The sequence below is a fragment of the Staurois parvus genome, unplaced genomic scaffold, assembly GCF_062004578.1.
Source record: "Staurois parvus isolate SC_StPar_1 unplaced genomic scaffold, SC_StPar_1.0 ptg000282l, whole genome shotgun sequence".
In the NCBI taxonomy this organism is placed as follows: domain Eukaryota; kingdom Metazoa; phylum Chordata; class Amphibia; order Anura; family Ranidae; genus Staurois; species Staurois parvus.
The window spans coordinates 8,418,105-8,431,581 of NW_028318078.1; the positions used below are offsets into that span (position 1 = coordinate 8,418,105).

The 13,477-nt window shown below is 49.5% G+C and overlaps 1 protein-coding gene across 1 annotated transcript in view; it reads right to left on the bottom strand.

The window, feature by feature from the left end:
- The window catches only part of LOC149458639 (inter-alpha-trypsin inhibitor heavy chain H3-like), a 263,380-nt gene that overhangs the window by 80,198 nt on the left and 169,705 nt on the right, over positions 1 to 13,477 (bottom strand). The window contains exon 11 of the mRNA XM_089681994.1: positions 9,027 to 9,205. Within this exon, the coding sequence (XP_089538120.1) occupies positions 9,027 to 9,205 (179 nt within the window). The remainder of the gene's footprint in view (positions 1 to 9,026; positions 9,206 to 13,477) is intronic.

A 13,477-nucleotide genomic window follows, 5' to 3' on the forward strand; every position in this document is an offset into this window, starting at 1 on the left:
TCTGTCATGGTCCCTGTACGGCCTCCCATTGCTGCTGTCTCCATCGCCACACTCTGCTGCCATGTGCCACTTTCAGGTCTCTTCACACTGCTGGTGTGTTAAATTTTTTGACATAGGGTGCAGGCAGATTACGGGCCTCACATAGCTGCTGCCAGGCCCCTAATCTGCCATGGGCCCCTATATACCGCCTCCTCATGCTGCTGCCAAGTCTAGAGTCTCTCATGGGTCCCTGTACGGCCTCCCATTGCTGCTGTCTCCATCGCCACACTCTGCTGCCATGTGCCACTTTCAGGTCTCTTCACACTGCTGGTGTGTTAAATTTTTTGACATAGGGTGCTGCAAGATAACGGGCCTCACATAGCTGCTGCCAGGCCCCTAATCTGCCATGGGCCCCTATATACCGCCTCCTCATGCTGCTGCCAAGTCCAGAGTCTGTCATGGTCCCTGTACGGCCTCCCATTGCTGCTGTCTCCATCGCCACACTCTGCTGCCATGTGCCACTTTCAGGTCTCTTCACACTGCTGGTGTGTTAAATTTTTTGACATAGGGTGCTGCAAGATAACGGGCCTCACATAGCTGCTGCCAGGCCCCTAATCTGCCATGGGCCCCTATATACCGCCTCCTCATGCTGCTGCCAAGTCCAGAGTCTGTCATGGTCCCTGTACGGCCTCCCATTGCTGCTGTCTCCATCGCCACACTCTGCTGCCATGTGCCACTTTCAGGTCTCTTCACACTGCTGGTGTGTTAAATTTTTTGACATAGGGTGCAGGCAGATTACGGGCCTCACATAGCTGCTGCCAGGCCCCTAATCTGCCATGGGCCCCTATATACCGCCTCCTCATGCTGCTGCCAAGTCCAGAGTCTGTCATGGTCCCTGTACGGCCTCCCATTGCTGCTGTCTCCATCGCCACACTCTGCTGCCATGTGCCACTTTCAGGTCTCTTCACACTGCTGGTGTGTTAAATTTTTTGACATAGGGTGCAGGCAGATTACGGGCCTCACATAGCTGCTGCCAGGCCCCTAATCTGCCATGGGCCCCTATATACCGCCTCCTCATGCTGCTGCCAAGTCCAGAGTCTGTCATGGTCCCTGTACGGCCTCCCATTGCTGCTGTCTCCATCGCCACACTCTGCTGCCATGTGCCACTTTCAGGTCTCTTCACACTGCTGGTGTGTTAAATTTTTTGACATAGGGTGCAGGCAGATTACGGGCCTCACATAGCTGCTGCCAGGCCCCTAATCTGCCATGGGCCCCTATATACCGCCTCCTCATGCTGCTGCCAAGTCTAGAGTCTCTCATGGGTCCCTGTACGGCCTCCCATTGCTGCTGTCTCCATCGCCACACTCTGCTGCCATGTGCCACTTTCAGGTCTCTTCACACTGCTGGTGTGTTAAATTTTTTGACATAGGGTGCTGCAAGATAACGGGCCTCACATAGCTGCTGCCAGGCCCCTAATCTGCCATGGGCCCCTATATACCGCCTCCTCATGCTGCTGCCAAGTCCAGAGTCTGTCATGGTCCCTGTACGGCCTCCCATTGCTGCTGTCTCCATCGCCACACTCTGCTGCCATGTGCCACTTTCAGGTCTCTTCACACTGCTGGTGTGTTAAATTTTTTGACATAGGGTGCAGGCAGATTACGGGCCTCACATAGCTGCTGCCAGGCCCCTAATCTGCCATGGGCCCCTATATACCGCCTCCTCATGCTGCTGCCAAGTCCAGAGTCTGTCATGGTCCCTGTACGGCCTCCCATTGCTGCTGTCTCCATCGCCACACTCTGCTGCCATGTGCCACTTTCAGGTCTCTTCACACTGCTGGTGTGTTAAATTTTTTGACATAGGGTGCAGGCAGATTACGGGCCTCACATAGCTGCTGCCAGGCCCCTAATCTGCCATGGGCCCCTATATACCGCCTCCTCCTGCTGCTGCCAGGTCCAGAGTCTCTCATGGGTCCCTGTACGGCCTCCCATTGCTGCTGTCTCCATCGCCACACTCTGCTGCCATGTGCCACTTTCAGGTCTCTTCACACTGCTGGTGTGTTAAATTTTTTGACATAGGGTGCTGCAAGATAACGGGCCTCACATAGCTGCTGCCAGGCCCCTAATCTGCCATGGGCCCCTATATACCGCCTCCTCATGCTGCTGCCAAGTCCAGAGTCTGTCATGGTCCCTGTACGGCCTCCCATTGCTGCTGTCTCCATCGCCACACTCTGCTGCCATGTGCCACTTTCAGGTCTCTTCACACTGCTGGTGTGTTAAATTTTTTGACATAGGGTGCAGGCAGATTACGGGCCTCACATAGCTGCTGCCAGGCCCCTAATCTGCCATGGGCCCCTATATACCACCTCCTCCTGCTGCTGCCAGGTCCAGAGTCTCTCATGGGTCCCTGTACGGCCTCCCATTGCTGCTGTCTCCATCGCCACACTCTGCTGCCATGTGCCACTTTCAGGTCTCTTCACACTGCTGGTGTGTTAAATTTTTTGACATAGGGTGCTGCAAGATAACGGGCCTCACATAGCTGCTGCCAGGCCCCTAATCTGCCATGGGCCCCTATATACCGCCTCCTCATGCTGCTGCCAAGTCCAGAGTCTGTCATGGTCCCTGTACGGCCTCCCATTGCTGCTGTCTCCATCGCCACACTCTGCTGCCATGTGCCACTTTCAGGTCTCTTCACACTGCTGGTGTGTTAAATTTTTTGACATAGGGTGCTGCAAGATAACGGGCCTCACATAGCTGCTGCCAGGCCCCTAATCTGCCATGGGCCCCTATATACCGCCTCCTCATGCTGCTGCCAAGTCCAGAGTCTGTCATGGTCCCTGTACGGCCTCCCATTGCTGCTGTCTCCATCGCCACACTCTGCTGCCATGTGCCACTTTCAGGTCTCTTCACACTGCTGGTGTGTTAAATTTTTTGACATAGGGTGCTGCAAGATAACGGGCCTCACATAGCTGCTGCCAGGCCCCTAATCTGCCATGGGCCCCTATATACCGCCTCCTCATGCTGCTGCCAAGTCTAGAGTCTCTCATGGGTCCCTGTACGGCCTCCCATTGCTGCTGTCTCCATCGCCACACTCTGCTGCCATGTGCCACTTTCAGGTCTCTTCACACTGCTGGTGTGTTAAATTTTTTGACATAGGGTGCAGGCAGATTACGGGCCTCACATAGCTGCTGCCAGGCCCCTAATCTGCCATGGGCCCCTATATACCGCCTCCTCATGCTGCTGCCAAGTCCAGAGTCTGTCATGGTCCCTGTACGGCCTCCCATTGCTGCTGTCTCCATCGCCACACTCTGCTGCCATGTGCCACTTTCAGGTCTCTTCACACTGCTGGTGTGTTAAATTTTTTGACATAGGGTGCAGGCAGATTACGGGCCTCACATAGCTGCTGCCAGGCCCCTAATCTGCCATGGGCCCCTATATACCGCCTCCTCATGCTGCTGCCAAGTCTAGAGTCTCTCATGGGTCCCTGTACGGCCTCCCATTGCTGCTGTCTCCATCGCCACACTCTGCTGCCATGTGCCACTTTCAGGTCTCTTCACACTGCTGGTGTGTTAAATTTTTTGACATAGGGTGCTGCAAGATAACGGGCCTCACATAGCTGCTGCCAGGCCCCTAATCAGCCATGGGCCCCTATACCGCCTCCTCCTGCTGCTGCCAGGTCCAGAGTCTCTCATGCCATGTGCCACTTTCAGGTCTCTTCACACTGCTGGTGTGTTAAATTTTTTGACATAGGGTGCAGGCAGATTACGGGCCTCACATAGCTGCTGCCAGGCCCCTAATCTGCCATGGGCCCCTATATACCGCCTCCTCATGCTGCTGCCAAGTCTAGAGTCTCTCATGGGTCCCTGTACGGCCTCCCATTGCTGCTGTCTCCATCGCCACACTCTGCTGCCATGTGCCACTTTCAGGTCTCTTCACACTGCTGGTGTGTTAAATTTTTTGACATAGGGTGCTGGCAGATTACGGGCCTCCTATAGCTGCTGCCAGGCCCCTAATCTGCCATGGGCCCCTATATACCGCCTCCTCATGCTGCTGCCAAGTTCAGAGTCTGTCATGGGTCCCTGTACGGCCTCCCATTGCTGCTGTCTCCATCGCCACACTCTGCCATGTGCCACTTTCAGGTCTCCTCACACTGCTGGTGTGTTGAATTTTTTGACATAGGGTGCTGGCAGATTACGGGCCTCCTATAGCTGCTGCCAGGCCCCTAATCTGCCATAAGCCCCTATATACCGCCTCCTCATGCTGCTGCCAAGTCCAGAGTCTGTCATGGGTCCCTGTACGGCCTCCCATTGCTGCTGTCTCCATCGCCACACTCTGCCATGTGCCACTTTCAGGTCTCCTCACACACTGCTGGTGTGTTGAATTTTTTGACATAGGGTGCTGGCAGATTACGGGCCTCCTATAGCTGCTGCCAGGCCCCTAATCTGCCGTAGGCCCCTATATACCGCCTCCTCATGCTGCTGCCAGGTCCAGAGTCTCTCATGGGTCCCTGTACGGCCTCCCATTGCTGCTGTCTCCATCGCCACACTCTGCCATGTGCCACTTTCAGGTCTCCTCACACTGCTGGTGTGTTCCATTTTTTGTCATAGGGTGCTGGCAGATTATGGGCCTCCCATAACTGCTGCCAGGCCCCTAATCTGCCATGGGCCCCTATACCGACTCCTCATGCTGTGACGTTGCAACAAGGTGGAATTCAACCCTACATATGTTAGACCGCCTTTACGAACAGCAAAAGGCCATCACAGATTTCCTGATGTTAAAAGCAGATAAAGGTACTCCCTGTGTAACTTAGATGTCAGCCATTGGCAGCTCATGCGTGACACCTGCGCTTGCTCAGGCCCTTTGAGGAGGCCACGCTATTCGTGAGTCGGCAGGACTATGGGATGAACGACGTCATTCCTCTGTTGCACGTCCTGGAACAAATGCTGTTAACAATGGCTGGTCAGGGTGCGGTAGACGTGGCGCACAGATCTCAACGCCACATGGCCCCTGTGGGGGCAGGACTGGAAGAAGAGGAGGAGGTAGAGGAGGACATTGGTGCTCAGGAATTATTGAGTGAAATGGGTGGTTTTTCCACTCAGCGGACAGGAGTGGAGGAGCAGGAGCATCTGGTAGAGGAGGAGGAAGAGGAGACAGAGGACCTAGACGCACCGTGGCAGTATGCTGTGGAGATGGAGGCAGGGAGTCCCTCGCATTCCTTGGCACAAATGGCCCATAGCATGCTCGGTTGCTTGCGTAGCGACAGCCGAATAATAACCATCAGACAGAGGGATGACTTTTGGCTGTCCACCTTGTTGGACCCTCGCTACCGTTCAAAAATGGTGGCCTTTTTCACACCTGCTGAGAGGGAGGCCAAAATAACGTACTATAAAAAACACCTATGTAGTCAGCTGGTCTCTGCCTGTCTGCGCCAACGTCCATCCTCAGACACTGTGGGCCCTGTGCGCTCGTGTTCCGCTGCCATGGCAGCAGGGGAGGGGTGGGGTGGTAGGAGCAGTGGCAGCTCCACCAGCAGCGGCTGCCTCAGTCTGCAGTCGATGATGAGTAGCTTTCTTCACCAGCGCAGTGAGGAAACTACTAACCAGCCGCAGCAGCAGCAGCAGCATCAGGTGGACCTGGAGCAGGACCTCAAACAACAGGCTTAGGCCTACTTGGACAGCACCCTGCCAACCGAGGTAGACAATCCCCTTGACTACTGGGCAACGAAACTTGACCTTTGGCCCCAACTAGCTGAATTTGCCCTTGAAAGGCTGTCATGCCCGGCCAGTAGCGTGGCATCGGAGCGCGTGTTTAGTGCGGCAGGAGGTATTGCAACTCCGCGGAGGACACGACTGTCCACCCAAAGTGTGGAGAGACTCACGTTTGTGAAAATGAATCAGGCGTGGATTAGTCTGGATTTCAAACCACCAGTTCCTGACACAACTGACTAAATCCGCCATGAATCATGCCCCAAACATGTGCCACTTTCAGGTCTCCTCACACTGCTGGTGTGTTCCATTTTTTGTCATAGGGTGCTGGCAGATTACGGGCCTCCCATAGCTGCTGCCAGGCCCCTAATCTGCCATGGGCCCCTATACCGCCTCCTCATGCTGCTGCCAAGTCCAGAGTCTCTCATGGGTCCCTGTACGGCCTCCCATTGCTGCTGCCTCCATCGCCACACTCTGCCATGTGCCACTTTCAGGTCTCCTCACACTGCTGGTGTGTTCCATTTTTTGTCATAGGGTGCTGGCAGATTACGGGCCTCCCATAGCTGCTGCCAGGCCCCTAATCTGCCATGGGCCCCTATACCGCCTCCTCATGCTGCTGCCAGGTCCAGAGTCTCTCATGGGTCCCTGTACGGCCTCCCATTGCTGCTGTCTCCATCGCCACACTCTGCCATGTGCCACTTTCAGGTCTCCTCACACTGCTGGTGGGTTCCATTTTTTGTCATAGGGTGCTGGCAGATTACGGGCCTCCCATAGCTGCTGCCAGGCCCGTAATCTGCCATGGGCCCCCGTACCGACTCCTCATGCTGCTGCCAGGCCCGTAATCTGTCATGGGCCACTGTTGTCGCTTGTTGGCATATTCCGCTCGTTCAGATGCTCCTTCTCCTGCTACTCCTCTTCACGGATTCCGTCAGCAGTCTTTCTTGGAATCCGTTTCCAAGAGACAACAGTTTGCGAGCACGCACCCGACGGTGCAGAAGCTGAACGTCCTCCTGTCCAAGTTGCTGCTGCCAGGCTCGTAATCTGTCATGCGCCCCTGTACCGCCTCCTCATGCTGCTGCCAGGTCCAGAGTGTGTCATGGGCCCCCGTACCGACTCCTCATGCTGCTGCCAGGCCCGTAATCTGTCATGGGCCCCTGTACCGCCTCCCCATGCTGCTGCCAGGTCCAGAGTGTGTCATGGGTCCCTGTACGGCCTCCCATTGCTGCTGCCAGGCCCGTAATCTGCCATGGGCCCCTGTACCGACTCCTCATGCTGCTGCCAGGCCCGTAATCTGTCATGGGCCCCTGTACCGCCTCCTCATGCTGCTGCCAGGTCCAGAGTGTGTCATGGGTCCCTGTACGGCCTCCCATTGCTGCTGTCTCTATCGCCACACTCTGCCATGTGCCACTTTCAGGTCTCCTCACACTGCTGGTGGTTTCCATTTTTGTCATAGGGTGCTGTATGGCCTCCCATTGCTGCTGCCTCCACCGCCACACTGTGGCTCCACACTCTGGTTTTGGCCCCGTGACTGCCCAAATGAGTGAAGTGTGCGGTGATTCTAAGATCGACGGCACTCATCTGCATGTCATACTGACTGACAGTATTATTTCTCTTCCCCAGCAGACTCCAAGGGCATTTAAATTAAAGGTACAGTGTTCTGCACTAATATTAAGTCTCTCTGAAGCCTAGAAACACCCTTTTTTAAGTTAAATTCACAGCGAATTTATTCGACTCGAATCGAATATTGTCCACGAATTCGCCGAATCAGTCGAATCGAATTTTTCATTTCTTCGCTCATCTCTACTGACAATGAAATGAATGTGAAAATGAATCTACCATTCCTTTAGCAATATTAAGTATGCTCTCAAGTATAGTGAAAAAATTGATGTGACACTGAGCCATCAGCGTTAGGTGATAATAAATAGGTAACTTATTGTGAAATATATGACATATGACAACAATATAGCAAACAATAATATAGAAAAGACCAATAAAATGAATCCCTGAAATGAATAGGTGACTTCCAGTGATGGTGAATCCGTGAAAGATATTCCTTTATATGCACTCACCAGAAGCACATGTAAAATGCGCATGAACAGCTATAGACTCCACTTTCCTTCCCAGGCAGGTCAGGCTGTACACCAATCAGACATAGGATCATGAAAGCCACGATGTGTCAGATAGGGATGGTAACACCAAAGACAGCATTCAAACCCTACAAAGGTAAACTCAATGGGAATCCTGAGAAGTCAGCAGTTCATAGTTGACGCGGGGCGTGCAGGGAGATGCAATCTTAGTGTCCGGTCATACCAGTGCGAAATGAAGTCAAGTGAATGTCAGTGTCTTAACATCTGCGATTTCTGAAGTAATTATTGTAAAACATAATGCAAGAACTACTTTAGTAGTTTATTAGTGAGGATACCAAGGGCAGTCCTTTAGTGCCAGCAGCTTACACTCTTTTCACCTATTCTGACTGCTCACTGACAATCTATACCGATTCTATTACGTTACCATGCTTAAATTCACTGAGTTCCTAAGAGCGACCCATTCTTTCACAAATGTTTGTAGAAGCAGCCTGCATGCCTAGGTGCTTGATTTTATACACCTGTGGTCATGGAGGTGATTGGAACACCTGAATCCAATGATTTGGAGGGATTTTCCAATACTTTTGGCAACATAGTGTAGCTATAACTTACAGTCACAGTAGAATTAGTAGACAGTGATTCAATCCAAATGATATCTTGCAGATCGTAGAAAGCTTTTAAATACAAAAATGTGTGCAGACCATAACAGATGAACATCAGATATCTAAAAAAAAAATCATACTATGTCTAGCTCCAGCAGAATACAGTACATGTGATGAATGGAGGCTAAAGCATGAGGAAGAAGGGTAGGACCTTAGAGCATCCCTACCTACAGAGTGAGGAAAGGACATTATTTAAAGGCAAACAAACAACAATGCATGTTTAACATGATAGGGATCCTTCCAGATCCTGGAGTGGCTCTGCGAGGTCAGCCAACAGCAGGATTTGTTCCATTGTCAGCTGATTATGGTTCACAGGAGAGCACAAGTAAGTGCACTCCTGTGACCCAAAAGTGAAGTATGGCCAAGAAAGCTTTGACCAAACTTTTCTTTTAATTAAAGTATATGTTTGTGGAGTACATAGTGGTAACACAGTGCAGCATGTTTATAGTATTACATTTTAGATGTTTTTTGGTGTCTATCAACTAAGTAAAGGCAAGCTATATTATAGCTTAGTAGTAGTTAAAAACAGAATGCTTTCAGGATTCAAATTCAAAGACAGAAAAAGATATTCATGAAAATGTAAAAATTGGGAGTTCTAACCTGCAACTGTAAATCTGCATCTGAGTCTTCATAAATACGTCGAGCAACTCCAGAATTTTCTAGTGCCAGCTTTTCCAGAAAAGGATAATCCACATCAGAACCAAAACCAAGACTATATATGGTGTATTTCCCCTTGTTAGCATTCTTTACGCTTTCTTCAACAAATGAAGCCCGTTCACCTTAAAAAAAAACAACATATTTTAAACATTCATTCATATGAAGTTCTAATACACTAGAATATAAATTCACATAGAACTGTGAGATAACATCAGAAATATTCTAGATTATACTCCTATGGAGAGTAAGAAGATTCTGAATTTATTTTATTTGTTTAAAGTGTTACTAAACCCACAACAATAAAATCAGTCTGTATAAGCAGGAAAGCATGCTTGTTATACTCACTCTGGAACCTAAGGGGTTAATCCTCCACATTGTGTAAAAAAGGATGTTTGATCCTGTCTTCTCTGATCCTCCCCTTCTTCCACACTCCCCAATCCATCTGCTGGTGAGAGACTGGGGGAGCAAGCTGCACATGCTCAGTTTGGTATGTGTTGCTAGAGAGTTTTTTTTCTTGGGAAAGTGCATATGGTCAGCACAGGGCCAATCAGCATTGTCCAGATAGAGGGTCAGGGGCCCTGCAGCCTCAGAGGACAATCAGGGGAGAATGAAAACTCCTCCTACAAGCTTTAACCAGTGCTCTGCTAGACACTGATAGAAGTCACAAGACTGTGCTAACTGCTGATGAGAAAAGGTATTTAGCAGTTTATATTTACTAAAGTAACTGCATTTCCATGTTCTGTGTACTGTGGGAGACCAGATACAGTGAATTCAGGATCATGGATTTAGTAACACTACGTATGTCAAAAGAGTGAATGTTTAATCACAAGCTGATGGCTACAGTAGCACCCTTCAGCTTGTGTGGTTTTAGTTCAGCCAGCACCTGGCTTGAAAGTGAAAGTGATGTGACAGCTCCATAGCCACCTTTCACTTTCACAGAGCCGGCGCCCCCTTACACTGCCAACCCCCCTGCTCTTACCAGGAGCCCGAGACCACAACCACTGGCTTCATGGAGGAGAGCAATGTGAGCAAGGCAAATCCATCACTCAATTTCACACATAAACAATGAAACCGGCAGAGACAATGATTTTGTCACTTCCGGTTTCAGATCCACCATTTCCTGGCTGGTACAGCCAGGAGACACATCTAACCAGATTTTTACAGCATGAAAAAAATAAAAAAAAATTGCTCTGGAGCCAAACTGGTTAATGTCTGCCTGACTAGAATGAAGGAAACTCAAGTCCTAAGAAATATTTGTACATCAGACAACTAAGAAAGATGGTGTACCAAATCATGCTAAAGAAAGAAATGGAACCTACAACCATAGATCAAGCCAGAATGAAGCAGGTTCTGAGAGGCACTTTACACTCTGATCCAGTGTGGATCCAGTTAGAGACTTAAAAAAAAATGGCAAGTTGATAAAATATGCTGAGCTCATTAGAACAGTGAGACAGGAAGAAGCTCTGTTGGAGAAGAAAAATCAAAATTCCAACACCTAGCCAAAGCAAGCTGTTGAGCCAGAGAAGGTTCTCAAGTGCCATACTCAGGTGGGAGAGTACTTCTTCTGTACTATTTCTGATGATGATGAGTCAGATGCTGAGCAACCAAAAAAGGCTACATCCCAAGCCCCATCCAGTTGGGTAATGACAGATATACTGGCCCAGGTAGTGCAGGCACAGCTTGAGATTCACAAGACAGTTATGCAGGTGGTGGAGACTCAGACAAAGATGCAGAAATCTCTGACTGATGTAAAACTGGTGTGATTGCTTCGACCTCAGAAAAGAAGGCAGTAGAAGAGGCCAAGTCAAGTACCATGTGGCCCTTTTCCAGGAAGAGATCCTACAGCTGTGGGTAAGCTGGACACTTTATAATGCCCAAAGAGAGAGAATTTGCTTCACATAACAGAAGTTCTACAGGCACTGCAGGAGCTGCGGCCTGCAAAGCTGGCGGTAAACTTCAGAAGGCCCAAGTGAAAGGGCAAACGGAGTGCCCATCTACAACAGCCAGCTGCACAACTAAAGACACGTGGAAACAAAAGCAGAGGCTCAAAGCTTGCAGGGCCCCCCCCTGCGGTTTCTGAGCAACCGTTCAACTCAGTCTCTTTGACCTCAGATAGGCAGTCCCAGAAAAAGAATGCACACCAATCTCCTAAAGCTGTATCGAGACACCAACAAAACCAAAAGCCAACCAGGAAGGGGGCAAGAATATAGACAGTGGGACATGCTGCCCCAGCTGCTCCAAGCAAAATCCCTAACAAGTTGTTAGGGTCTTCTCCTATCATGCAGCAGAAGGTATCTATACAACGGTCCTCATGGATATAAGAGCACAAGTGACCCTGCTATACCGGGACATTTACAAAAAGCACCTCAAACACTTACCCCTACAGAAGTTGTATGAGTTAGAAATATGGAGTCTTGGAACTCAGAATTTGCCATATGTTGAGTACCTGCCAATCAAGGTGACCTTCGGCCCCTCTGTGGCAGGGCAATCAGAGACCTTTGATACATTAGCCATTGTGTGCCCTTACCCACCTGGAGACAATAGAATTTCACTGATAGTAGGAACAAACAGTGACCTCATCAGGAGACTACTCACTCCTCTTGTCTCAGAGCATGACACCCCCGATTGACAGTGTACACCTCATGCTACGGCAAATGTATTGGCACCTGGTTCAAGAACAGAAAGCCCCAGCAGAAGGAGTGGGGCAAATGTGGCAATTAGACAAAAGGTGAGAATATAAAACATCCCAGGGAAGTGGCATGTTTACAAGCTTCAGTCAAATTCAGATGGGATGAACCAGGACCCCATGTTGTCCATGAAGGTGATTCTCAGAGAGAGGACATCGGAGTGTAGGTAATCCCAGAAGTGGAGTCAACTGGGGCCTTTCAACAAAGTCATGGGAAGATTCCAATCATTGTTCACAACATCACTGACTAACCAGTGAAATTATGGGCCCTAAAGCTGCTTGAACAAGTGAATGCTGCTACCCTAGTCTCTAATCTGGTGGAAAGAGCAAAAGATAAAAGATTCCCATAGATAACTTTTATTCACAGAACACCATGTTCTCACCTGGGTGGAAGAGAAGAGCCAAAGCCTGGCTTCTGAGATGGCAGGAGAGGTTTTTGAAGAGTGATTTTGATGTGGGCTATACAAAGAGTGCCCAACACTGAATTCGCCTTCAGAAGGAAAAACCATCCTGAGAAATACAGTTGCAAGAAAAAGTATGTGAACCCCTTGGGATTACATGGAGTTTTGCATGAATTGGGCATAAAATGTGCTCTGAATGTCATCTAAGTCACAACCATAGAAGAACACAGTCTGCTGAACATAATACTACACAAACATTAGATGTTGCCATGGTTTAATTGCACATAACATGTAAACATTCACAGTGCAGGGAGGAAAAAGTATGTGAGGCCCTAGCTTAATGACTTCTCCCAGAGCTAATTGCAGCCAGGAGTGAGCCAACCTTGACTCCAATCAGTGTGATGATATTGGATGTGTTGCTGACAGCTGTCCTGCCCTTAAAAAACACACACCTGTTTTGGGTTTACTGGTTTCAAGAAGCACTGTCTGATGTGAACCATGCCTCGCAGAAAAGAGCTCTCAGAAGACCTACCATCAAGAATTGTTGACTTGCATGAAGCTGGAAAGGGTTACAAAAGTATCTCCAAAAGCCTTGATGTTCATGTGTCCACGGTAAGACAGACTGTCTACAAATGGAGAAGGTTTAGCACTGTTGCTACTCTCCCTAGGCGTGGTCGTCCTGTAAAAATGACTGCAAGAGCACAGCGCAGAATGCTGCATGAGGTAAAGAAGAATCCCAGAGTGTCAGCTAAAGACCTACAGAAATCTCTGGCAAATGCTAACATTTTTGTTGACACATCTACAATAAGGAAAACATTAAACAAGAATGGAGTACATGGGAGGACACCACGGAGGAAGCCATTGCTGTCCAAAAAGAATATTGCAGCACGTTTGAAGTTTGCAAAAGAGCACCTGGATGTTCCACAGCACTACTGGCAAAATATACTGTGGACAGATGAAACCAAGATTGAGTTGTTTGGGAAGAACACACAACACTATGTGTGGAGAAAAAAAGGCGCAGCACACTGACATCAAAACCTCATCCCCACTGTGAAACATGGCGGAGGGAGCATCATGGTTTGGGGCTGCTTTGCTGCCCCAGGGCCTGGACGGATTGTTGTCATTGGGAAAATGAATTCCAGAGTTTATCAAGACATTTTGCAGGAAAACGTACGACCATCTGTCCGCCAACTGAAGCTCCGCAGAGGATGGGGGATGCAACAGGACAATGACCCAAAGCATACAAGTAATTCAACAAAACAATGGCTGCAACAGCACAGAATACGCCTTCTGGAGTGGCCCAGTCA